Source organism: Bos mutus, chromosome 14, assembly GCF_027580195.1.
Source record: "Bos mutus isolate GX-2022 chromosome 14, NWIPB_WYAK_1.1, whole genome shotgun sequence".
In the NCBI taxonomy this organism is placed as follows: Eukaryota; Metazoa; Chordata; class Mammalia; order Artiodactyla; family Bovidae; genus Bos; species Bos mutus.
In genome coordinates, this window is record NC_091630.1 from 68,638,517 (window position 1) to 68,665,004 (window position 26,488).

The 26,488-nt window shown below is 56.6% G+C and overlaps 1 protein-coding gene across 1 annotated transcript; it reads left to right on the plus strand.

The window, feature by feature from the left end:
• Positions 1 to 15,439: 15,439 nt before the first annotated feature.
• Positions 15,440 to 24,524, plus strand: RHPN1 (rhophilin Rho GTPase binding protein 1). The gene is made up of 15 exons (XM_070382540.1): positions 15,440 to 15,514; positions 18,361 to 18,476; positions 19,494 to 19,622; positions 20,018 to 20,093; positions 20,639 to 20,716; positions 21,000 to 21,124; positions 21,216 to 21,382; positions 21,569 to 21,762; positions 22,095 to 22,251; positions 22,332 to 22,436; positions 22,664 to 22,858; positions 23,159 to 23,235; positions 23,442 to 23,588; positions 23,672 to 23,837; positions 24,168 to 24,524. Exons 1-15 carry the CDS (start codon positions 15,455 to 15,457, stop codon positions 24,335 to 24,337), a joined length of 1,962 nt encoding a protein of 653 aa, XP_070238641.1. The 5' UTR covers positions 15,440 to 15,454; the 3' UTR covers positions 24,338 to 24,524.
• Positions 24,525 to 26,488: the final 1,964 nt, after the last annotated feature.

The following is a 26,488-nucleotide window of genomic DNA, read 5'->3' on the forward strand; positions in this document are numbered from 1 at the left end:
GCTGGTGGGATGTTAAACTGTGCGGTCACCTGGGAAACAGCGTGGCAGCTCCTGAGCCAGGCAAGCAACTCCCACGAGACCAGCAACTGTCCTCGAGGTGTTCAAAGCACTGCGTGTGAGGTCGCAGCAGCAGTATTCACAACAGCTCAGAGGTGGAAACAACCCAAAACACCCACCAGCGGATGACTGGATACTCAAGAGGCAGTATGTTCAAACGGAAAAATATTTTCAGCCATAAGAATGGAGTACTGATACACAGGCTACACTGTGGATGAATCTCGAAAATACATTAAATGAAAAAAGCCAGACACAAAAGGACCACTACAGTACGGCCCACTTGTACAAAATACTCGGAACAAGGAAGTCCGTAGAAACAAAAGGCCGATTAGACGTGGTCCGGGGCTGGGCGAAGAGGGCAAAGAGTGGTGTGGGGTTTCCCTTGGAAGTGATGCAGAAATTCTGGAGTTAGTGCTGATGGTTGCCCAAGACTGTGAGTGTGCCAAGTGCCGCTGGGTTGTACACTCTGAAATGGTTAAAATGAATTCTACCTTAAATGAGTGTTATCACGATAAAAACAAACACAATAGGGAAGTTTCTGAAATTTTCTGACGTTTTCCAGGAGAGAAAAAGGAAAGCTGGAAGAGAACACCAGGCACGGAAGAAGCCCTGCCTCTGCCCACAGCACGGGGCTGCGCCTTTATGTCTGCCCAGACAAGCAGGTCCCTAAAACTTCAGCAGCAGGTGGCCACTGGTAATGCCATACCGCAACGTGGACGTGCGTGGGCTGCAGAGCCTGCTCAGAGTGCGCCCAGGGCTCCCAGTGAGCCGGAGAGCCAGGGACACAGGCAGGGAAAGAGGGCAGGGGGCGCGAGGCAGCAACAGCAGCCAGAGAGGGAGCGGCCCACCGCCACCCCAGCCCAGCACACCTGACAGGACCCAAGCCAACCACTTCTGTACTTGGAGGCCAGGCGCTTCATTCCAAACTGGAAATACTATTAGAACAACAGAGCTCGAACTGCCTGATTTCAAAGCTTAGACTCCTTTCACCACGAACTGAAACGCAAATCCTGTCATCAGGCCACGCAGTTGTTCCCAGCACCAAAGTTTCCAAAAGCAAACCTACCCTGGTTTTTTCCATCAGGTTTTTTTTCTTGGTTTTACTGGACAAAGGGAGCTATTTACACTGCCCTCTGAGACAAGAAAGCGGCAGAAAAGAGGATGTAAAGAAAGGTCAGTGACAACTGTATGCCTAATGCCTTTTAAACTGTTTTTGGTTCTATTCTTTGAAACACAATTTGGTTACATTGATTGTTAGCTTGTTTACAATTATTTCTGATGAGATTCTTTATTTAAAAGGAAAACCCTGAAAAGGAGGACCAAGGGCAACTGAGAGGGCCAGTCTTCAGGTCTGTGGCCTGACGTGTGGGCTCTCACAGAACAAGCAGGAGACTGCTTCCCTGCGGCAGCTCGTTACCAGTCACTCTGTGGTTCTACTGCATTCTCAACTTCTGCCCACGTGAAAGCGAAGACTGGATTAAAACCAGGGAGGGCAGGTCCCAAGCCCACCGCTAAGGCCAGACTCAGGACAGAGGTGACGTCACTGCCCCTCCCACCATATGCTCACCTCCTGCACAGAGGAAAGGGACACAGAACAAAGCTTACCCAGTATCTTTGGAAACGGAGAAGGTATTTTCTTCTTTCAGGTACTGCTGTGAGTCATAAAAGACAGAGCTTTCCTGAGAACAATTTCATGTTGCAGTAAATGGTTAGAACTGTTAAAACATAAAGCGACCACCACCAGTGTGTCCTACAGGTGGCCCCTGGAAAGACCAGACATGATCCTCAGGAAGTGAGCAAGTCAGATCCAGGCCTTTGAGACACCCCTGGCCAGCGACTTCCTCAGAACTCAGTAAGCAGGTGGCAGCCACGCCAAAGGGTTCTCAGGAGGAATAACCGACAACCCCCGACCAGGCCCGATCCCAAGGACCAGGCATGACGCAGAAGGCAGCCTTCTGAAATTAGAAGTCAAGGTATTTCACAAGAACACGAAGTGCATATTTTAAAAACTATCAAGATGACATGGAAATGAAGAAAGGCTTGTGGGTTAAAAAAAAAAGAATATAACTTACTGAAGACTGTAAGTTTAAAAATGGAACATTTAACAGCAAATGAACGATTCAAAACTGGTCTTTCCCACATCTCCTGATTTTTTGACTTGGCTCCTTCACTTTCTGTTTCTTTGGGTTTTCTAGGTTCATCTGGTCAGTATTCTCCCTATTCTTTTAATGAAAAAAAAAATGTAATGTGAATCCCAAGGGAGGAAATGCAAAGCCAACACTGAAATGATGACTCCGGCTGGAAGAAACACAAACTTCACAAGAGAGTGACAGGCTTGCCCTTCTGTCTTTCTCCCCAGCCCGACAGTCTCCTTGCTTGGTACCACCTGGGCCTTGTGTGTGTACACAGGCTGCTCCCATCCTATTTTCCATTAGTCCAGGGATCGGGTCAGTTAGACTAGGCTGTTTCAAGAGCTGAGCCAGCTCATTAACAAAAATCACAATTCACTGAGCAAAGGCCACGTCTGCCCAGAAGCATTCAGTTACCTCCTGCTGCTGCTAAGTCGCTTCAGTCGTGTCCGACTCTGTGCGACCCCATAGATGGCAGCCCACCAGGCTCCCCCGTCCCTGGGATTCTCCAGGCAAGAACACTGGAGTGGGTTGCCATTTCCTCCTCCAGTGCATGAAAGTGAAAAGTGAAAGTGAAGTCGCTCAGTCGTGTCTGACTCTTAGCGACCTCCTGAGGGCAACCTTATCCTTCACCAAGAAAGGCTTCAAACCGGATACTGGACTGTCTCCCATCATGGCTTCTTTATCTGTAATTGTCTGTCTGCAACTGTAAGAAAACACAGTGGAGATGCCTCACAGAGGAGCCCAGGTGGGCAGCAGGTCAGTCGGTGAGGGGGTGAGCCTGGGCCCACGTGCAGGGGCAGCCTATTGTCCGTCATACCTGTGGCCGGTGGTCCCACTGGCCGCGTCTACCTCTAAAACACAGCAAGAGCTAAATCACGTCCACCCACAGCCAAGAGAAGAGCCAGGCCCTCTGCTCAGGACGCCTCTCTGAATCTCCCCCGGGACCGACAGGCACACCAGCAGGTGCTCGGTGTCCTGACGCCATTACCAGGGAAACGGTCTCTAGGCAGAGTTTCAGTTAACAAGTCCTGAGCGTTTCCCTGCGTTTTACGTGTCATTATCTTTATATTTTTAAACCTCACAATTGACCATCTTGAAGGCAAGCATAACTCCACTGGAAACAGCCCGTTTGCCAATTCTGCGTGAGTACTTACGGCCTTAGAGGCACCAGCCAAAAGGAAGAGGAAAAAAATGCTGTTAACTCGGGGTGTTTGTTACAAGATGAATGCCAGTAGGCAACAAAGAGAACGAAGGCAGCTGAGAACTCAGGAATGCGGCGGGTGGCTCCAGGACCTGGACGACCCAGGGGCGAAGGCGGAGACTCGAGTCCAGGGCGCCCCCCTGCCCCAGAGGATGTGCCCCGAGCAGCAGCCTGGGCCCATTCCCAGCGCGGCCGCTCGGGCTCAGGGCCCTGCAGGCTCATGCACAGAAGGGGGATCAGAAGGAAAGTCCCCCTCCGGGCCCCACTTGCCACGTGCTCACTGGGCCAGGACAGTGGGGGCAACAAGGAGCAGCCCAGGGCCAAGGCCTCATAGGAGGTCTTCGCCCAAGTGTGTGTGAGTGTGAACACGTGTATGTGAATGTGCATGTGCACCTGCAGGCTGGGTTTGGGGAAGGGCTGGTGGGCGTGGATGTGATGGTGCAGACACCGGGTTGGCGAGGTGCTGTCAGGTTAGGGAAGATAACCACCCCCTCCCACTGCACTTAGAGCGTTGAATGGACCTCAGTGGGCAAGACAGCTTGTGGGGCAGGGAATCCTGCGGGCAACGCTGTGCCTGGTCCCTTGGGAGACAGCGGTGAGGTCAGCCAGCTCAGGGTGATGAAGCTGGGGATGAGAGGAGTTGAGGATGGCACTCAGGGCTCCAGGTTTCATGTCTGCATGGATGGGGTGTCCTGTGACCCTAAAACCCCATCACAGGTAAACCACCTAAAAACATACCTTAGGTGAAAACAGAGGAGGCCGTTACAAACATGCTCCTTATTTTACAATTTGGTTGTTGTTTTATAACTCCTGGTGCCTTTGTTTGACGTTATTAAAGATTCCATTTTCCTACTCTCTTAACAAATGGGCGTTAGGTAAATAGCTGTTTTCCTGCTTTGGTGAATAATGGCCAGACGGAAGTCTTCCGTCGTCTCTACGACCTCTCGCTGCCAGCCAAGTGTGTGCGGGGCAAGTTTTGCATAAAGATGGCATCTAATCTACAATTGCGCCTGGATTTGCTAGAGCCTCACGGAGGCTGAACTCATTTTATTCTGAACGCCACAGGAGCGATAACCAAAAAAGGATACCATGAAGGCGACATCTATCATATGCTTCTTAAAAAACCCCATTGTCAGCATCAGTGACAATGGCATTACCGCTCAGTCACTGAGATTAAAAATTAGTCATACGTGGAAAATAGAAACAGGTTTTCAGGGAGAAGGAAGCTTTGGTTCCACTGAATTATGCCCCTTTTTTGCTTGGTAAATAAATGATGCATATTTTCTGATGATATATATTTTCGAGGGAACCTACGTCTAGGTGGTCCAGGATTTGGCATAAGAGCCTTGTTGTCAGTTGACTGAGCGGGAGGCGGCAAATACATTTCATAAATTGTATCCCAGACAGCCTGACAACAGGGTGTTCAGTTGTGACGTCAGAGTTACCTCCACCCAGAAACTGAGTCTTTCTGGATCAGGTCGCAAAGGAATGAGTCTTTGGGATGAAGGGTGTTTTCCTTCTCCTAGGTGCCACAGTCTATCAGAGGCACAGTCCATCTGCAAAGCACACTCAGCTGCCCCCTCACCCATTTAAACCCTGGCTAAACCCAGGTGTCCGGGCAGCCACACGCCAGCGGGGGCCCCCCTGCCAGGAATCCCCACTCCCTGTCCTTAGCTGTCCCCCTCCTCCCCTGCTGTGACCTCCAGCACCCCTCCCCGGCCCACTCTCAGCGAGGACCTTGCTTCCTATGTCACCAACACGCAGCAGCAGCCGGCAGGGAGCGTCTGCATCCCCCACCCACGTGCGCCCTGCCTGTGACCCGGGCTCTGCCTCCTCCTGTACCTGCGGCTGTGCCTCCTGTACTTCCTCCTATGCCTGCAGCTCCCTCCGTTAAAGGCCAGCCAGCCCCTCAGCTCTCCCCGGACCCCACAGCCACGTGTCCCACCAGTTCTCTGCGCCCCCAGAGCAGAACTCGCCACATGTGCTCACTTCCTGTCCTCTGGCTCACTTTTGATTCTCTCAGAGCAGCCTTTTGCCCCCACACCCTGCTGACAGGCCCTGGCAAGGTCTCCAACGCCCTCCACCACCTTTCCTGGCCGTGTCCCGTGGGCTGTCGGCGGCGTGGGACAAGGCCACGCTCATGGGCGCTCCTTGGAGCCCGCCCCTCCCGCCCCATCCCTCTGGGTGGCTTGTGGCCCAGCCCTGCTGCCCCAGCCGCTCCTCCTCTCCCTGGCGCTGCCATGAATGGCCGTGCCACCTGTCCATAACTGTCCCAGCACAGGCAGCCCTGCCTGCAGCCTGCCCCAACCTGGCCTCCACTCCTCCAGAGCACAAGGTGGTCCTTCGGCCACAGGATCCACCAAGAGGACTGTGGGGAGGCCTCAGCGGGGAAAGACCTGCAGGCACCTCCAGCCATCTGCCCGGGATCAGACCAGTAACCGCCATGCTCTGGGAGTCCTCACCTTGCAGTGTTGTAAGGATGAAACCAGTTCCCCAGAGGGGCCAGAAAAATGTCTGTGGAGCCAGGCCACAATTCCAGACTACAAGGACCTTCCTTAGACCACATCCTCCTAAAGAACCATTTCCCCAGAAGCACCTTCCTTGCTCAAAGAGACCTCTCCTTCCCACCCCACATGCACCACGTGTCCTGGAGGGAGAGAGCGCAGACGTGGCCAAGGACAGTGTGCTGGGCACTCGGGGGCCCGGGCCAGGTGCCCCAAAGAAGAAGACTTTTCAGGAGCTCTCTCTGCTCCCAAGAGACTTTTATAGGTGCCCTCTGCTCACTTTCCCCCCCAAAAAATGACTCTCAATTTGCCTTCAAATAAGAATAAATACGTGTGTCTGTTCCCTGAGCCTTTGACAGCCCTGAGCTGGCCCCAGGACTTGGGAAGGATTGATGGCCCCGCCTCACTGGGAAGCCGGGTGCATCTTTTACTAAAGGTGGTTTCCCAATGATGAATGGCTTTCTCAGGAATACAAAATTGTTGATTGTATTTACAAACAATTCCTTTTTCACATCCCGTTGATTCTTCTCCAGCGTCAGTCCCTCGGTGACGCCCTCACAGTGATGCATCGGTGGCTATTACCACCATTGATTAAGGCTTCCTGTGGTCCTGCGGTGCCTGGTATGCCATTTGTCACAGACAAGTGGCTCGACACACACAGCAGTATATCATGCTCCCTTCGGGCTTTACGGTTATTTATTCTTCAATTTATGTTGCATACCCTCTAAGTAGAGGCACACACCAAAACTCCAAAATCTTAGCATGCCACAACAGTGAGCAAGTATGTGAGTAATGGAATTCTTTGCCAATCCTGGGCCTCCGGAGCCTGACTCCTCTGCCCCTCATTCTGAAAAAAATGCAAATGTAAATAAACAGTGTCAGCACCGTCCTAATTGAGACTTGGGACCAGAGAGAAAGTCAATGAAAGTGCCACAACTTTTCACCAAGTCACCTGACATTTAGCAACAAACTGAAAGCTCCCAGACCCAAATCCTGCAGTGCCTCATCAATCAAAGTAACCCGATCCAGACCAGATGGGAATTTTCTAGAATCAGCTGCTCTCTCTGGGTTTCTCTGTCCCACCTCCTCCTCCTAGTACATTTTTGGCTCCCTTGGGCATTCCCCATGGAGCAGGATGTGTGTGGAGAAGGTGCTGGATGCCGTGAGGGTCCTGGCTCCTCCAGCTGCATGGCCGCTGGGTCTTGGGCCAGCCGGTGACTCTCCAGATGGGCTCTCAGAACAGAGCCCACCTTTCTTCCAATTCAAAGATGGTTCACATTGAAAGCCCATCTGGTTTGCATGTGCAAAGTACCGATCCGTGTAAAATTGTGAGCCAGAGCCCATCAGGACTTGTACTGCCATGGAGAAAAATTAATTTTCTCACAGTTCTGGAGGCAAAGTCCAAGATCGAGGAGCCAGCCAATTCAGCTCCTGTGAAGACTGACTCTCTTCCTGGTTTGCAGACGGCCACCTTCTCACTGTGTCCTCATGTGGCTGAGAAAGCAAACTCTGGTCTCTCTCTCTTGTTATTTTCTTTGGTCCCACCATACAGCTTGTGGAATCTTAGTTCCCCAACCAGGGACCAAACCTGGGCCCTTGGCAGTGAAAAGTGGAGAGTCCTAACTATGGGCCCGCCAGGGAACCCCCTGGTATCGCTCTTTTTATAAACACACTAATCGCATTGTGGGGTCCACACCCTCAGGTCAGTTCAGTTCAGTTGCTCAGTCACGTCTGACTCTTTGAAACACCGTAGACTGTAGCACACCAGGCTTCCCTGTCCATCACCAACTCCAGGAGCTTGCTCAAACTCATGGTCATCAAGTCAGTGATGTCATCCAAACATCTCATCCACGGTCGCCCCCCTTGTCCTCCTGCCTTCAATCTTTCCTAGCATCAGGGTCTTTTCCAATGTCAGTTCATTGCATCAGGTGGCCAAAGTATTGGAGTTTCAGCTTCAACATCAGTCCTTCCAATGAACACCCAGGACTGATCTCCTTTAGGATGGACTGGTTGGACCTCCTTGCAGTCCAAGGGATTCTCAAGAGTCTTCTCCAACACCACAGTTCAAAAGCATCAATTCTTTGACACTCAGCTTTCTTTATGGTCCAACTCTCACATCCATACATGACTCCTGGAAAAACCATAGCTTTGACTAGACGACCTTTGTTGGCAAAGTAATGTCTCTGCTTTTTAATATGCTGTCTGGGTTGGTCATAGCTTTTCTTCCAAGGACCAAGTGTCTTTTAAAAATTTCATGGCTGCACTCACCATCCGCAGTGATTTTGGAGCCCAAAAAATAAAGTCTGACACTGTTTCCATTGTTTCCCCATCTATTTGCCATGAAGTGATGGGACCAGATGCCGTGATCTTAGTTTTCTGAATGTTGAGCCTCAAGCCAACTTTTTCAGTCTCCTCTTTCACTTTCATCAAGAGGCTCTTTAGTTCTTCACTTTCTGCCATAAGGGTGGTGTCATCTGCATATCTGAGGTTACTGATATTTCTCCTGGCAATCTTGATTCCAGCTTGTACTTCATCCAGCCCAGCGTTTCTCATGATGTCCTCTGCATATAAGTTAAATAAGCAGGGTGACGACATACAGCTTTGATGTACATCTAACGCTAATCACTCCCACAGGCCCCACCTCCAAATCCTATCACTCTAGGATTACGGCTTCAACACAGGACTTTGGAAAGGGGGTAAAATTCAGCCCATAACATAGTTAGCTTAACATTAGCTACCTTACCAAATTATCTAATTAGTCCTAACAGAGGTTTTTTTTGGTTAAATTTCTTGCACGGAGGTTTCCGCCTTCTGGGGCTGACTGGCTGCCCCTTCCAGGTGGATTCTGTAACAACAGGGGTGGGGCAGGCAGACAACAGCAGGTTCTGACACTCAGCTGTGTGGGTAGAGCCATGAAGGGCTTCCTGCCCTCTCCTCGGTAGCCGTGATCCTCTGACCTTTGTAAGCCGTTCCATGTCTCTCCGTTTTCCACAGGCCGGGATCCTCTGAGGAGCGGGAAGGGAGGGGTGGGGGGTGGGCCGGGGTTGGGGGGGGGTGGGTCTGCTCTCAGATGGATTTGCTGCAGGACTGTCGAGTCTAATGCCCCTTCTAGCAGTTTGTTCTAGACAGAATGTGGTCCACTGGAGAAGGGAATAGCAAACCACTTCAGTATCCTTGCCTTAAGAACCCCTTGAACAGTATGAAAAGGCAAAAAGATAGGACACTGAAAGATAAACTCCCCAGGTCGGTAGGTGCCCATTATGCTACTGGAGATCAGTGGAGAAATAACTCCACAAAGAATGAAGGGATGGAGCCAAAGCAAAAACAACACCCAGTTGTGGATGGGACTGGTGACAGAAGCAAGGTCCGATGCTGTAAAGAGCAATATTGCATAGGAACCTGGAATGTCAGGTCCACGAATCAAGGCAAATTGGAAGTGGTCAAACAGGAGATGGCAAGAGTGAACGTCGACATTCTAGGAATCAGCAAACTAAAATGGACTGGAATGGGTGAATTTAACTCAGATGACCATTATATCTACTACTGCAGGCAGGAATCCCTTAGAAGAAATGGAGTAGCCATCATGGTGAACAAAAGAGTCCGAAATACAGTACTTGGATGCAATCTCAAAAACGACAGAATGATCTCTGTTCGTTTCCAAGGCAAACCATTCAATATCACAGTGATCCAAGTCTATGCCCCAACCAGTAATGCTGAAGAAACTGAAGTTGAACGTTTCTATGAAGACCTACAAGACCTTCTAGAACTAACACCCAAAAAAGGTGTCCTTTTCATTATAGGGGACTGGAATGCAAAAGTAGGAAGTCAAGAAACACCTGGAGTAACAGGCAAATTTGGCCTTGGAGTACAGAATGAAGCAGGGCAAAGGCTAATAGAGTTTTGCCAAGAAAATGCACTGGTCATAGCAAACACCCTCTTCCAACAACACAAGAGAAGACCCTACACATGGACATCACCAGATGGTCGACACTGAAATCAGATTGATTATATTCTTTGCAGCCAAAGAAGGAGAAGCTCTACAGAGTCAGCAAAAAGAAGACCAGGAGCTGACTATGGCTCAGATCGTGAACTCCTTATCGCCAAATTCAGACTGAAATTGAAGAAAGTGGAGAAAACCACTAGACCATTCACTTGTGACCTAAATCAAATCCCTTATGACTATACAGTGGAAGTGAGAAATAGATTTAAGGGACTAGATCTGATATAGAGAGTGCCTGATGAACTATGGACGGAGGTTCGTGACATTGTACAGGAGACAGGGATCAAGACCATCCCCAAGAAAAAGAAAGGCAAAAAAGCAAAACGGCTGTCTGGGGAGGCCTTACAAATAGCTGTGAAAAGAAGAGAAGCAAAAAGCAAAGGAGAAAAGGAAAGATATACCCATTTGAATGCAGAGTTCCAAAGAATAGCAAGGAGAGATAAGAAAGCCTTCCTCAGTGATCAATGCAAAGACATAGAGGAAAACAACAGAATGGGAAAGACTAGAGATCTCTTCAAGAAAATTAGAGATACCAAGGAAACATTTCATGCAAAGATGGGCTCAATAAAGGACAGAAATGGTAGGGACTTAACAGAAGCATTCTGAAAGAGATGGGCATACTAGACCACCTGACCTGCCTCTTGAGAAACCTATATACAGGTCAGGAAGCAACAGTTAGAACTGGACATGGAACAACAGACTAGTTCCAAATAGGAAAAGGAGTACGTCAAGGCTGTATATTGTCACCCTGCTTATTTAACTTCTATGCAGAGTACATCATGAGAAACGCTGGGCTGGGAGAAGCACAAGCTGGAATCAAGATTGCTCAGAGAAATATCAATCACCTCAGATATGCAGATGACACCACCCTTATGGCAGAAAGTGAAAAGGAACTAAAAAGCCTCTTGATGAAAGTGAAAGTGGAGAGTGAAAAACTTCAGTTAAAGCTCAACATTCAGAAAACTAAGATTATGGCATCTGATTCCATCCCTTCATGGCAAATAGATGGGGAAACAGTGGCTGACTTTATTTTGGGGGCTCCAAAATCACTGCAGATGGTGATTGCAGCCATGAAATTAAAAGACGCTTACTCCTTGGAAGGAAAGTTATGACCAACCTAGATAGCATATTCAAAAGCAGAGACGTTACATTGTCAACAAAGGTCCATCTAGTCAAAGCTATGGTTTTTCCAGTGGTCACGTATGGACATGAGAGTTGGACTACAAAGAAAGCTGAGCACTGAAGAATTGATGCTTTTGAACTGTGGTGTTGGAGAAGACTCTTGAGAGTCCCTTGGACTGCAAGGAGATCCAACCAGTCCTTTCTAAAGGAGATCAGTCCTGGGTATTCATTGGAAGGACTGATGTTGAAGCTGAAACTCCAATACTTTGGCCACCTGACGCAAAGAGCTGACTCATTTGAAAAGACCCTGATGCTGGGAAAGATTGAGGGCAGGAGGAGAAGGGGACGATAGAGGATGAGATGGTTGGATGGCATCACCGACTCGATAGACATGGATCTGGGTGGGCTCGGGAGTTGGTGATGGACTGGAGGCCTGGCGTGCTGTGATTCATGGGGTCGCAAAGAGTCGGACACGACTGAGCGACTGAACTGAACATTGGTCTATCCTTGTTTCCCCCCTTTTCTGGGGTCAGCTTTGATCACATTTGGGAACAGAATCATCCATCTTCTCCAGACCAGTTTACCGTCATAATGTTTTCTCACGGTTTGTAGTATCTCCCTGTGTGTTGGTAATTGGTCTCTTTTCCTTTCTTGATGTGGTGTGTTTGTGCTTTTGTGGGGATCCAAACCCATCCTTGGAGAAGGCAGTGGCACCCCACTCCAGTACTCTTGCCTGGAGAATCCCATGGACGGAGGAGCCTGGTAGGCTGTAGTCCATGGGGTCGTGAAGAGTCAGACACGACTGAACGACTTCACTTTCCCTTTTCACTTTCATGCATTGGAGAAGGAAATGGCAACCCACTCCAATGTTCTTGCCTGGAGGATCCCAGGGACGGGGGAGCCTGGTGGGCTGCCGTCTCTGGGGTCGCACAGAGTCGGACACAACTGAAGCGACTTAGCAGCAGCAAACCCATCCTGGTTGTACTGACAGGCAGAACCCCAGTTATTTTGGGACAGCACACAAGGACAGTGCATCGCAGCCTCCCACAGAGACACACAAGGCCATGTGACAACGTTCTGGGGGAACTGGGGGGACATCTTGTTTTCCTCCTGATGCTTCTTCCTCCCTGGAAACCGGAAATAAGCCCAGAGGAAGTAACCTCATCTCCACTGCGAGGCTCATGGTCTGTGGTGGACACCCCTGCAGATGCACCCTCTGCCACCACCCACCTGTGAATGGTGACCTGGGGGAAAATAATAAACATCTCACTCCCCAGGGCTAAGCAATGCACCCAATCTTATGCAGTCAGAGGCAGAGCCTAGCCGATAAAAATCTACCCCCCCACCATCGGGCCCTTTGGGGATTAATCAACTTTTTTCCTTCAAACACTCAGTTTCTTTGCTATGTAACTGATGTCAGCTTTAAATGTTTTGCTATTTCCTCCTCCATTTTTTTAATTTGGTTAACTTATTTCACATATATATGATACCTATATAGTAATAAAGTCACGTAAAGTTACAGAATTTCCTTTTGTTCTATAAATTTTATATAATGTTATTTACTTTCTAGTTATTTTTTAGGTAACATGCAGTTTGTGTTCTTTCTTCTAATTCACGCCTTATTTAGAAGTATCTCTTCATTTCCAATAGTTTCCTTTTATTTTGGATGTTTTTTGTTGTCAATTACTAGACATCCATTCTTCAAAACACAAGTTTTGGGGTTACTTTGTTATAGAAGGTTTGGAGTTTTACCAGCCTCAGGTCTCTAAGACCTGCTGAACCAAGAAGGAACCTCCTCCGGCGCCCCACTGCCTCCCCAGGGGTGACCGCTTGTAACTCTGAGCTGCAGATTTGGTGTTGAATCCCACAGTTCCGAAGAACATGCATCTGCAACTAGAGGTTTTTATTTCTTTATTTATCTATTTATTTATTTTTGGCTATGCTGGGTCTCCGTTGCTTTGTCCAGGCTTTCTCTAGTTGTGCTCAGTTCAGTTCAGTCGCTCAGTCGTGTCCGACTCTTTCGACCCCATGAATTGCAGCATGCCAGGCCTCCCTGTCCATCACCAACTCCCGGAGTTCACTCAGACTCACGTCCATCGAGTCAGTGATGCCATCCAGCCATCTCATCCTCTGTCGTCCCCTTCTCCTCCTGCCCCCAATCCCTCCCAGCATCAGAGCCTTTTCCAATGAGTCAACTCTTCGCATGAGGTGGCCAAAGTACTGGAGTTTCAGCTTTAGCATCATTCCTTCCAAAGAAATCCCAGGGCTGATCTCCTTCAGAATGGACTGGTTGGATCTCCTTGCAGTCCAAGGGACTCTCAAGAGTCTTCTCCAACACCACAGTTCAAAAGCATCAATTCTTCAGCGCTCAGCCTTCTTCACAGTCCAACTCTCACATCCATACATGACCACAGGAAAAACCATAGCCTTGACTAGACGGACCTTTGTTGGCAAAGTAATGTCTCTGCTTTTGAATATGCTATCTAGGCTGGTCATAACTTTCCTTCCAAGGAGCAAGCGTCTTTTAATTTCATGGCTGCAGTCACCATCTGCAGTGATTTTGGAGCCAAAAAAATTAAGTCTGACACTATTTCCACTGTTTCCCCATCTATTTTCCATGAAGTGATGGGACCAGATGCCATGATCTTTGTTTTCTGAATGTTGTGCTAGTGGGGGTTATTCTTCCTTGCCGTACACATGTTTCTCCTTGAAGTGACTCTTCTTGTAATGGAACACAGGCTCTGGATCACGTGGGCTTCAGTAGTTGTGGTGCTTAGTTGCTTCATGGTATGTGGAATCTTCCCGGAACAGGGATCAAACCTGTGTCCTCCGCATAGGCAGATGGGTTCCTATCCACTGCACCACCAGGGAAGTCCCGGACCACATGCTTCTGCATCTGGAACTCTGCTTTCTAACTGAGGCCTTATCTACTGACTTCCCCCTCAGCAGGATGAAGCTTCAGCTTCTCTCACCCACTTCTTAACCCTTCCCCTCTCCCCTCCTCCTAACAGAAACTCCTTATGGTGGTCCTATGGTCAAGCTGCCAGGACAACCTGAAATACACAGCTAAGTCAGGTCATATCCTGTGTTACATTTTATTTTCCTCAGAGTTAACAATTACCTTATTTTGTTGTTACTACTGTTTCAGATGGCCAGGGTTGGCCAAGAAGCTTAGCTTACCGGATTTAGCTCTGGGGAAAGACAGGATCTGGCCTGGCCATCTGGGGAGGGGCCCAGGGCTCTGCACCGAGGCATGGCAGGGACCGTGGGGAGATGGTTACAATGGACAAGGCTGGAACTTTATCAGAACTTGATGAAGATGCGCTATGGCTACTGCTTATGCTCTGGTGTTCCTGCCCCTGGTGTTCGGTGAGGTGAGCCCCACATTAAATCTGAGTGCGTTCCAAAGTTGCCATAACTGCTGCTGCTAAGTCGCTTCAGTCGTGTCCGACTCTGTGCAACCCCATAGACGGCAGCCCACCAGGCTCCCCCGTCTCTGGGATTCTCCAGGTAAGAACACTGGAGTGGGTTGCCATTTCCTTCTCCAATGCATGGAAGTGAAAAGTTAAAGTGAAGTCGCTCAGTCGTGTCTGACTCTTCGCGACCCCACAGACTGCTGCCCACCAGGCTCCTCCATCCACGGGATTTTCCAGGCAAGAGTACTGGAGTAGGGTGCCATCACCTTCTCCCTGCCATAACTAGAGAAATTATGAAGGGCCTGGGGTAACCCTGCAGGGAGAGCAGGTTAGGGAGAGTTTGGTTCTGGAGGCAGGCCGGTCCCGGGAGGTAAGTCAGTTCTAGATGTAAGTGGTGCAAGTAAGATGATTCTGGAAGCAGGTTGCCAAGGGGGGTTCTGGAGTGTGGGCTCCAGAGGCGGGTTCCCGAGGAAGGTTCTGGAAGCGGGTTCTGGAAGTGTGACAATGGACGGCACCGCACTGGGGCCACCAGGCCAGAGCCTGGGTCCCCGAGTGGAGACAGAAAAGCGGACCTTAAAGGCTGCACGGGCGCTCGTGCCAGGAAAACCGTTAACAAGCCATTGCGGGTGTTTTCGGATTAGCCCCGAGGGGGCCCCGCCGCCCGGCGGGTGGAACCCCGGCTGCCCCTGGGCCCTGCGCTGCGCCTTGTTTTTCCCTTTTCCGCCGGCCGGCGGTTGCCAGGGGCGACCGCATTCCCCGGGGGCTCCGCGGGCGCGAGTGGGCAGGGCCTGGCTTCGAGAACCACCTCCCTCATGCTCTGGTTGGCCAGCGCTGCTGTCCGTCGGAGTCGCCGCGGCCGCCGATTGGGCAGCAGGAAGTTTCGCACGCTCGGCGGCCTGCGCCCCGCCCCTCCTGCCGGCGGGACCGCCACCCCCAGGAGAGGGCAGTGCCGGGTCCGAGCACCCGGGGTCCCTGCGCCGGCGACGGCCTCCAGGCGGGCGCGGCCCGAGCAGCGGGCGGCGATGGTCCCCGAGGACAGATCGGACGGCCCGGGAGCCGGCGAGGAGAGCGCCCGGCTGCAAGCGGCCGGCACCGTCCGCAAGGTGGGAGTGCCCGACGGCCGGGGGGCGCCGGGAGTTGGGTTCCCAGACCCGGCCGCTCCTGTTGCCCGCTGCAGCCGGCGAGCGCTGGGCTGCGGGATCGGCGCTGGTTTCTCCCGTCCGAGCGCGCCGCTGGACTCCGGGGCGAAACGTCGCGTATCGCACGCCCCTCAGAGGCAAGGTGGGCTTAACGCTGAGGAACTGGGGACCCGTGCGGAGCCAGAGCCCGGCCTCTGGGCTCCTGTCTAGTGCGTTTGGGGGACCCCTCCTGCGTCGACCGGAACAGGTCGGAGCGCAAGTGCAGCTCGTGGTTTTCTCTAACACTCCAGGACCCCCTTCTCTGGCAGGTGCTGGGCTCTGGTCAATGACAGCCCGTGGCCTTCGTGTTTGTCCCTGGCATCCGTCATTCCTCCTGTCCTAGCTGTTCTGTCTCTCCTAGGGCTATTCAGCTGTGCCCTGGCCACCCAGCTCTGTGTCTGATGGAACTTTTAGCAACAGGTGGCTGATGCACCCGGGTACAGGAAATGGCTGGAGGATTTCCCAGCAGGGTGGTTTGTCCCTCCTCACTTCCCCGCACCTCTGCCCCCTCCTGAAACCCCTGATCCTGCGGGGGCCTGTGGACTGTGGACTATTTCCAGGAGGACTGAAAAGCTGTACAAGGGAGGAGGGTGGAGACATTTGAGTCTGTGTCTGAGGAGGAGACGTGCTCTGGCTGCCTCACCTTGCAGCCTAGGAGCCTGGTCGTTCCCTGGGAGTCACTGAAAGGCTTCCCAGTGTTTATGCCAGGACTTGGGCATCCACATACACACGAGTTTTCAGTCCGGTACCACCAAGCATAGCTGCACCTGCACCAGGGAGGGTGTGAGGCCTGGCCCCACCAACCATCTTCCAGTCTGTTACCAGACCTGCGCTGGCCTAGTTGCCTGCACACTTAGCCAGTTCTGGCCACTGCCCCTGCCATTTCCTCCTGGGCTTCTGGGGGACCCATTAGACCGGTGCTGCCAGGGCTGCAGCAGGGAGGGTGTGGGAGAGGCTCGCTGCTCTTCTCCATCAGGTGGGGGTTCTTCCACACATGCGCGAGCTGGCAGACCCCTTCACCCGGTGTGGAAATGGGGGTGAGCACCACCCATCACTGCACATTGGGCCACAGTTGCGCTTCCCACCAAGTCATGCAGCCAGCCTGTGTCCTAGAGGGCGCGCTGGGGTCACGAGGCCATGAGGGGTGCTGGCTGCAGGCCTCAGAGGGGACTATGGTCTCCTGCCTTCAAGCACATCTCTCCGGGGGCACTTGACATCGGACACCCGATGAGCTGTGTTGACAGACAGTCCCGCGGGGCTGGCAGCCTCTCCCCAGTACATGGAGCGCCCCTCCCCAGGCAGACAGCCTTGCTGCTCACTCAGAACCTTAGGCTGGAGCTGTGCAGTTGGACCTTCAGAGGGAGAGGAGTAGAGCTTTGGCTGTAGCATGCCCCCTGCTCCGGATTCTCAGGTCTCCTGGAAGGGAGACTGCCCGTGTCCTCTTCTCATTCCCTTCTGCACCAAGTGGGTACGGGAGGTACCATGGGGAAGAGGTGAAGGCCAGTGGGAAGACACTCAACCAGCAGAGCGGAGAGAGGAGAGCCGTGTTTTGTCTTCTTCCTGCCTGATGCCGCCTTGACACCAGCCCCCTTTCCATCTACAGACGAGGACCTGCCCAGAGTCCCCCAGCAGGCAGTTATCCAAGGTGGTTGCTCTCTCTCTCCCATTGTTCAATGGGGACAAGTCCCCTCTTCCCAGTTACCTCAGGCCCACTTAGAAGTCCCAGAAGAATGCTTCCTCCTGCAGGAAGTCTTCCCTGATTGATCTCTCCTGAGAACACTGGAATGTGGAGGAAATGTTGGGCCATAATCCAAGGTGGCCATGTGCCATGAGTCTTGTTTGTGCAAGAGAGTAAGGCCTTCTTTAGGGTGCCTCCTGCATGAGGCTGGGATAAGCTATAGCCCCCAGAAGGCGGGGACTGCTCTTTCTGTGGCAGTGCGGACATACTTCCTCAGATTTGTGCAAGACAGCAGCCACTGCAGAGAGGCTGCATTAGCCCTGCACGTCTGTGCCTTCAGGGTGGGGTCCTGGGAGGCACTGTGTCTTATTCCCTGTTCTGTTCCAGGGCCAGGAGACCACTTGAGCCTGAGGACATGGTCCAGGGAAGAACATTCTGAGAAGTCCTTCCCAACTCTCAGGCTGGTGACCGACCAGGCCGGGAGGTCCCTAAATGGCCACAGCTGCACCAGTCCCACTGGGGCCCTGAAAGCCCCTCCCCTGACAGAGGAAACCTCTCACCCTCTCAACCTGCCGCAGGGGTCTCTGCCTGGGGCCCGTGTGCAGGGCAGAACCGCACTGAGACACCTCAGATGGGGCTGTCAGAAGGCCTGGCCTGCTGCCTGTGAGCGGAGTGACCCTTGGGGCCTGTGGTTTGGGCATTTGCCACAATAAGTGGCCAACTGGGATGGAGCCCGGCCACAGTGAGTGTGGCCCAGAGGAGACCCAGCACCCTGCAGGCAGGCTGCTCTCCATCAGTGCCCTGGCAGGAGCTGGCTGGGCATCCCCTCCACCTAAACGTGCGCAGTCTGGCGTTTGTGTGGGCGGGATGGGTCGTGGGGGTTACAGAAGGAATTCAGAAGTGCAGGAGGATGCTGGGAGCAATTGGCCATCTCCCGGCGGGGCTCCAGCCGGGCTGCTGAGCCCCAGAGAGGCACCCTATGGGCCCAGCGTCTTCCCAGGGCAGTCCAGCCCTGTCCCCGCCCACCATGTCCTTGCTGGCCTGGCCCCAGTGACCTGTGGCCTCTCTGCAGGGCTGTGACCTCTCGACAGATTCCCTGCATGGCCGCCTGCAGAGCCGCAGGGCCCGGATCCACCAGCAGATCGACAGGGAGCTGAGGATGCGGACAGGCGCCGAGAACCTGTACAGGTGGGCGCTGGCTGCCCAGGACACCCGCCCAGGGCTGGACCCCCAGGCAAGCAGGGCCATGTTCCCAGAGTCCCCCGTGAGGCAGGCTCACCCGGGCAGGGCAGCGACACAGCGGGTGCCTGGTATTTTGGTCCACGTGTGAGTCCGTGACCAGGCCTCCTGTTCAGGCTCCTGAGAGGCAGGGCTGGACTTCGCACCCGGGTCTGGGGTAGCCATGGTGCCCAGCTGGGACGCTCACAGGTGACTCGGGCCCCCACCTCGGTGGCCCTCACTGGCAGGGTCAGCTCAGGGCCAGCCGGATTCTGTGCTAGGCTGGAGAGGATATCCCCACCCAGATGGACATAGCAGCTGCACTTTTTAGGCTGAGCTGTGGCAAGTGACAGGTGTCCCAGGGTTGAGGACCTGAGAATGAGTCCTTGAGACAGGAATTCATCTCTACCTTGGAGCCTGTGTGCTCACACCTTCACACCCACCTGTTCTCCGGGTGCTGATCTGAGGCCCGGGGAGGGGGCCCTGCCTGCCCGAGCCACCACCAGTGAGCGCAAAGCCAGCTGCAGGCCAGGGCTCCGCCAGGCCCTCCTTTACCTTAGCAGCCCTGCCTCCCTGTCCACCCCATGCCTTCCTGGGCAGCCGCCGGTCCCTCTGGCAGGCACAGAGGGAGTCCAACCCCATCTCTCCAGGGAAGTTGCCTTCCAGTCTCCAGAGGACAGGCATGAGCCGTGTCCTGGGGGAGTGAGAGGTGGTGGGGGGACTCACACCCTGGAAGTTCTGGGTCCGAGCACATGTACTCGGGCCAGAGTCATGACACATGTACGGACAGGAAACCGCATGGCCCACAGGGAGCTTCAGAGAGGAGGGGGTCATCTGGTGGGCCCTGGACCCCACCACTGCCCCCCAGGGTGGCTGGGCCCCTTGGCACATCACTGTGGAATGGGCTCCAGAGCTTGGGCTGCGATGAAGGCCTGGGGCATGGGTCCCCTGGCAGCACTAGGGCTTCACCTCAGCCTCCTCCTCTAGAGCCACCAGCAACGCCCGCGTCAGGGAGACTGTGGCCCTGGAACTGAGCGACGTCAACTCCAGCCTGCAGCTGCTGAAGGAGGAGCTGGCGGGGCTCGACAGCAGCGGGGACACGGGCCAGCCTGAGAGGTGTGTGTGTGAGTGTGTGCAAGGACGTGGACTGGCCCCAGAGGCGCGTGTGCATGCAAGTGTGTGTGGGGACATGGACTGGCTCCAGAGGCACGTGTGCATGTGAGTACGTGTGGGGGGACACGGACTGGCCCCAAAGGCGTGTGTGCATGTGAGTGTGTGTGGGGACACGGACTGGCCCCAGAGGCGTGTGTGTGTGTCAGCGTGAGGGAGAACACCACCAGCGCCTGTGTGTGCAGGGCCGGCATCCAGGCAGGGCCTGAGGGATGTGGCATGGCATTCCAGAATCGGGGGGAGTGCGTCCAGTGTAGCAGGCGTGGTAGTGGGTGACCCCAGGGCCACCGAGGACAGCAGAGTCCAGCCCTAGGGTCTGGACTCGTTGCTTCTGGTTCTAGCGAAGGCGTCACTGCCCCCATGATTCCCCTGGGGCTGAAGGAGACCAAGCCCCTGGACTGGGCTCCCCCCCTGAAGGTAAGTGGCAGCCTGGGCTTGGCTCTCAGGGGCTTCCTGGTCAGCAGTCTCACTGAGGTGAGGACTCAGAGGGAAGAAGGGTCTGACCCGGAGCCACCTGGCCTCCACAGCCAGAGGGGATTTTGATCGGGTGGGCTTTGCAGAACGCACCCTGGGACAGATGTCGGCAAAACTGGAGGTCCCAGGACAGCTGCCGGGTCCCTGACTCCTGCTCTGAGGGTTCTGCTGGCTGGGGGCTGCCCCCTCTAGTCAGAGCCTGTGCTGAGAAAACCCTCAGGTTCTGGGGGACCTTGTGGGGGCTCCCAAGCCCCTGCAGCCAGGCCAGCGGGAAGGTGCCTCATCCTCTGCCTCAGGAGTCTGCTGGCAGGTGGCAGGTAGTACTTGGCTCATGGGAGTTAATAAGGGTAAGGGGTTCCAGTAGAGACATCCCCGAGTCCCTGGGCCCCGCATCTGTGGTGGGGGTCCCCTCACTATGGGGCTTCAGCCATGTCGGGCTGGGAGGCTCCAGGGAAGTCCCACGCCCACCCTCCCCCCCACCACCTCAGGAGCTGATCTGCAGGCACTTTGGGGAGGATGGAGCTTCCTACGAGGCTGAGATCAGGGAGCTGGAGGACCTGCGGCAGGTGGGTGTCAGCACCCCCAGCCCCCACGTGAGGCTGCTGGCCTTTGGGAATGGCTGCTCTGTGCCCGTGCCCACCCCGGGGACCCTGCCCCGCCTCCCACCCCAGCGCCCTGCAGTCCCCTGGAGTGGCACGTGTGGGCCGCAGCAACTCCCGGGAGGGCACGTGTGACTATGTTCACCCGCAGACCCTGGGGCGCCCCCTGGAGCTGTGACATCCCAGGGGCTGCCGCGTGTGCCCTGGGGCGGGCGGGGGCGGTAGGACCCAGCTGACTTCCGTCTGGCAGGCCACGCGGACCCCCAGCCGGAGCAAGGCCGGCCTGGAGCTGCTCACGGCCTATTACAACCAGCTCTGCTTCCTGGAGGCGCGCTTTGTCACCCCTGCCCGGGGCCTCGGGCCGCTCTTCCACTGGTAGGGGCTGGGGCGGGCCGGAGCCCCGGGGGCGTTCCTGAGGCCCCCAGCTTCTTGTGGGAACTCTTCCCAGCCTGACCCAACCCTGCAGGTACGACTCACTGACAGGGCTTCCAGCCCAGCAGCGGGCCCTGGCCTTCGAGAAGGGAAGCGTGCTGTTCAACATCGGTGCCCTGCACGCCCAGATCGGGGCTCGCCAGAACCGCTCTTGCCCCGAGGGCATCGGCCGTGCGGTGGAGGCCTTTCAGAGGGCTGCCGGTGAGGCTGCCAGACCTCACAGCTGTGCCTTTGCAGTCCTTACTTTCAGGCTCGAGGGCCAGAGTCGGGGTAGGGGGCACAGGCGTGGTGGCCCCCTAGCCCGAGGGGCTCGGCACACACAGGCCCTCTGTGAGGGGCTTAGGGCGAGGGCTGGGCAGCCCCCCCTGAGCCCCATCTTCCCCGCAGGGGCCTTCAGCCTCCTGAGGGAGAACTTCTCCCATGCACCCAGCCCGGACATGAGCCCCGCCTCGCTCTCCATGCTGGAGCAGCTCATGCGCGCCCAGGCCCAGGAGTGTGTCTTCGAGGGCCTCTTGCTGCAGGCCCCCAGGGCCGCCCACGACTGCCTAGCCCAGCTGCGCCTTGCCCAGGAGGCGGCCCAGGTGAGGGTGGGGGGCGGCTGTCCCGGGGGACTGGCCAGGCTTCGGCTCTTCGGGTGCCCGCTGAGCTGAGGGGCAGGCCGGGGCCGGGAGGGGCGGCTGCGGGGAAGCCAGCTGTCCTCGGGGGCACTGTTCAGGGTCCCGGGGCCCTGAGTCCCCACGTCTGGAGTGATGCCAATCAGGGCAGGGACTGGGGGCCCCGACCCCTGACCTCGTCTCGACGTGGGGCAGGGCCACTGGGAGTTTGGTGGAGGAGGGGCCCCAGGGTGGGCAGAGGCCGGGGCCCAGGCCACGGGGCTCGCGGCAGCCCCCTCCGTCCTCCCGTGTGCCAGCAGGTGGCGGCCGAGTACCGGCTGGTGCATCGGACCATGGCCCAGCCTCCCGTCCGGGGCTACGCGCCCTTCCCCTGGATCACCCTGGTGCACGTGAAGGCGGAGCACTTCCACGCCCTGGCCCACTACCACGCGGCCCTGGGCCTGTGTGACGGCGCCTGTGAGTGCCCCGCCCCATGTGCCCGCGTGCCATGCTGCCAGGGGCCTGTGTGGCGGCTCACCGCCCTCTCTGACCTCCAGCGGTGGCCGAGTCGGAGCTCCCTGTCCTCGAGAAGGTGTTCCTGTCCTCGGCTGAGGCCCGGGGCCCGGCGCTGCCCCAGGAGCGCGAGGAACGCAGCAAGCTGGGTGAGGCCCTAGGCCCCTGCCCCCGTGAGCGCCCCACTCCAGCCGTCACTCCCCATGGGGCGCCAACAGTGCGGGGGGCTTCCTGGGCAGGGCAGGCACCCGTGGGAGGCAGCTCTTCCCTGGCGGACCCAGGATGAACCTGGAAGCCCTGACCTGCCCTCCTCCAGCTGCATGTGGGGTGGGGGCCTGGAGGGGCCCCAGCAGCATGAGACAGCTTGGTCCCACAGGCAAGGCCCACCTGAGGCGGGCCCTCCTGGGGCAGGAGGCGGCGCTGCAGCTGCACGCCGTGTGCCGGGCCCTGCGCCGGGAGGACCTGCTGCAGGCCGTGCTGGCCCGGGCACTGCAGCGCTCTCTGGCCAAGTACTCGGAGCTCGACCTGGAGGACGACTTCCATGAGGCCACCGAGGCCCCTGACATCCAGCGTGAGCACCGGCCGGGCCCCGGGGTGGGTGTGTCTTGGCCCCAGCGCCGGTGCCAGGCAGAGGCCCCTGCAATCAAGGTCCATGGGCCACACAGAGAGCCCTCAGAGCGAGCCGCTATGACAGCTCCTTGCTGCTCCGTGCCTGCCCCGTCCCCCCAGGGACGTCAGACGCCAAAGCCACCAGGCTCCTCCTGCTGGTGGTGCCCAGAGGGGCCGGAGTGCATGGTTGCACTTCGGGCCACCACCCTGGGACCCTGAGCCTTGGACTCAGCCCTGCCTCCCTTCACCTTCATCCTTTCAGCTAAGACGCAGCAGAGGCCAGAGGGCAAGACACCCAGCTTCTCCCGGGTGAAGGTAGCTGATATCTTCCACCGGCTGGTGAGCACCTTCCCAGGCCTCCGCCTCCTCAGCTCTTTCCTAGCACTCAGGCAGGTCCTCGAGGGGGGCCCCACCCTGCCCAGCCCCACTGCTGACCCACCAGTCTCTGTCACCAAATGGAGAGATGAGGGCAAGAGTGCTCCAGGCCGGGGGGCTCCTCCAAGTACAGCAGCCCAGCCCGGCCTCTGACCTCTGACCCCCCCCAGGGGCCCCTGTCCGTCTTCTCAGCCAAGAACCACTGGCGGCTGGTGGGGCCTGTTCACCTGTCTCGAGGAGAGGGAGGCTTCGGCTTCACGCTGCGGGGAGACTCGCCTGTTCTCATTGCTGCAGTCGTTCCGGGGGGCCGGGCTGCGGTAAGGCCCCCTCACCGGAGGCAGGGAAGGTGGGACCACCCAGAGGTGGAGGGGTGCTGTGGGACTCCCCCCGTCTGCTGCAGGAGGCTGGCCTGAAGGAGGGTGACTACATCGTGTCGGTGAACGGGCAGCCGTGCAGGTGGTGGAAGCACGCGGAGGTGGTGGCCCAGCTGAAGGGCGTGGGTGACGAGGGCGTGAGCCTGCAGGTGGTCACGCTGCTGCCTGCTGCCGAGCTGCCCGTCTCGGTGAGCCCCAGGGCCTTGGGAGGGTCTCCCTAACTCCTTGTCCTGCCCCAGCCTTGGCCTTTGGCCAGGCCCCAAATACCCACAGATGCTACGAGGGTGCTGGGACGGTCCTCCACGAGGCCCAGCCCGCCCCTCAGCTGCTCTGGGCAGAAGCTGCCTCTGGAGCGCTGCCCCCCAGCAGGGCAAACCCATGGGGGCCCTGCCCCATGGCCATCCTCACATGGACCCCCCACCCCCTGAATCCCCACCATTTCGTCCCCTGGCACTCACCAGCTGGCCACAAGCAGGCCAGGCCAGGGGAGCTGACCCACATCCATTTCCATGGTGAACACAGGGGGACCGCGGCCAGCCCTTGGGGGGCTTCTGAGGAGCCAGAAGGAGTGTGGCCAGGAGACACCAGTGCCCTCACGAGGCAGCCCGAGGCCCAGGCCCCTCCTCGGCTGGAACCGCAAGGCCAACAGGGGCAAGACTGGAAGGAGGCTGTCCCCAGCCCCACAGCCCTGAGCTGCTTGCTGCCCTTATCCTCTGGGTTGCCCAGGGTGGTGGTGAGGGGCCGGCTCCCCCCACACAAGGGCCCCAGCACAGGCTCCAGCTGGCTGGGAGCGAGGACCCCCGTGCAGACCTTCCTGATCCAGGACCAGGAGCTTCAGCCAGTCAGCTGCCCCACCCAGTGCCCAGAGCTGCCCATTAAAGACGATGTCTGATGAGATGTGTCTGAGCCAGTGCCGGGGGCCAGGGGCAGCACCCACACGAGATGTGTCACAGTTACTCTGAGCACTGAGTCCCACGTGCCAGGAGACTGTCTCTGAGCTGCCCTGTCCTCCTGTGTCCCGACTGCCCACTAGAGGGCAGCTGCCTGGGTGGAGGTGTCCATGGACTCCTCTCGGACGGGAAGGAGCTGTCACGGGAGAAGGGGGCAGGCTAGGGGGATGTGTGGCAGCGGCCCCTGCAGCTCAGATGCCCGCTGCCCCTGTGCTGGGCTCCTGAGGCCCCTGGCTGAGCTCTCCCATCCCTTTCCTCCCAGCATGCCACCCCCTGTCCACACCCTCCCTCAGGACCACCGCCCCACCCCAGCTTCTCTTTGGCCCGCAGTGACCCCTGGTGAGCACCCCCCCCACTGGTCCACCTGGTGCCCCACAGGCTGGAGAAGGACCAGCTTCCCTCCTGCCCTGCCCCTCCCTCTACAAGCAGCCCAGGTGTCCACAGCATGGCCTCTCACCCGAATGGTGTCCCAGCAGAGCCCAACTACTGCATGCCTTCTGCTGTCCCTCCATGCAAAGAGCGGGACTCCCTCCCTGCTTCCGTACCTCCTGTCCCCTTCCGACCCCGTGTGCATCGAGGGCCTCTGACCCCAGCCCAGTTCCTGCAGTCCAGTCCTTTCCGGAGCTGCCTGCCTCACTGCAGGCCAGGCCCTACCCCCATGTCCCCTCCAGCCAAGCTCCGTACCGCCCCTGCCTTGTCTCCGCCCCACCCCATCCCTCCAGGCTCTCCTCCCCCTGCCCCCGCCCCACAGTCGAGCCTGGGCGTCCGAGGCCGCTGCTCCGGCTTGAGGGGTGTCTATGGGGCCGTCTCAGCCTCCTTGCTCCCAGGCCTAGCACAGAGGGGTACCCCCAGCTCACCCTTGCTCCCTTGTACTTCTCCCCAGCCCCTTCGGCACCAAACTGGGCTTCTCGGACCGTAACCTTCAGGGACCACCCCCCCTCTCCAGCCACGCATACTGGGAACAGCCCCAGAGACCACTACGGCCACACTGCCTCAGGCCCCGCGGTGGTGTGGCTCAGGGCCTGGCCCCAAAGGAAGGGGTGGAAGGTGGGAGAGGTTGCCGTCTGCAGTTCTCGCAGGAATGGGGGGGGGGGGGGGCAGTCCTGTGGCCACCAGGGGGCAGCCACAGCCCGCTCACGAGACTACAGGAGGCGGGGTCTCTGGGCCATGCAGGGTTAGGGAAGGGCAGGCAGCAGACCCCAGAGAGAAGGAAGCTCCCCTGTTGACCAAGGTCCAGCCCCTCTCAGCACATCAGGCCTGTCTCCTCCGTGGGGTCCCCAAGCAGGAGCAGCCCTTAGGGACCTGGCCCCTGCTCTCTTCCACCTTCATCAGCATAACTGGGGCTGGGGGGGAGTGGGGGCCGTTGGCGGGGGTGAGTGTGTGAGGGTGGGTGAGTGGGTGTGATGAGGGTGCACAGTGTTCGGAGTGGGAGGGCAGAGCTCCCCCCAGCTGCCCGAGCCGGCAGACAGGACATCCAGGTGCGTCCCTCCTTGACCACCTGCCCCTCCCAGGAGAATGCCCCTCTCAGCAGAACCCGCCAAGGTCACCTCAGCTCGTATTAATTTGATTAATAAAACTGTGCATCAAGGAAGCCATTACACGCTAATCAGGGACGACAGGACTGGCAGGTCCTGTCCAGAACTCGGCAGCATCCCTGCTCCAGCAGCCGACCTGGACCCAGGAGGGGCTGGAGCCGGGAGAGAGCCGCCACCTGCTTCTCCCCCAGGCTGGTGGGGAGGGCCCGTCCCAAGGCCCACACCCTCCCAGGCTTCCCAGGCAGCCTGGCTCCGGGACCTCGGGCAAGCCAGGGCCTTTGCTCCCCTGGGTCAGGGGTGGCTGGGCATCGACCTCTCCAGGAAGCAAGGAAGTCTCTTTCCAGATGGGAAAGTAGGC

Coding starts and splice junctions, on each gene's coding strand:
- RHPN1 (XM_070382540.1), top strand. CDS start 15,455: ATGGTCCCCGAGGACAGATCGGACGGCCCGGGAGCCGGCGAGGAGAGC. Junction 20,717..20,999: donor AGCTGGAGGACCTGCGGCAG/GTGGGTGTCAGC, acceptor TCCGTCTGGCAG/GCCACGCGGACCCCCAGCCG. Junction 22,859..23,158: donor CGAGGCCCCTGACATCCAGC/GTGAGCACCGGC, acceptor TCATCCTTTCAG/CTAAGACGCAGCAGAGGCCA.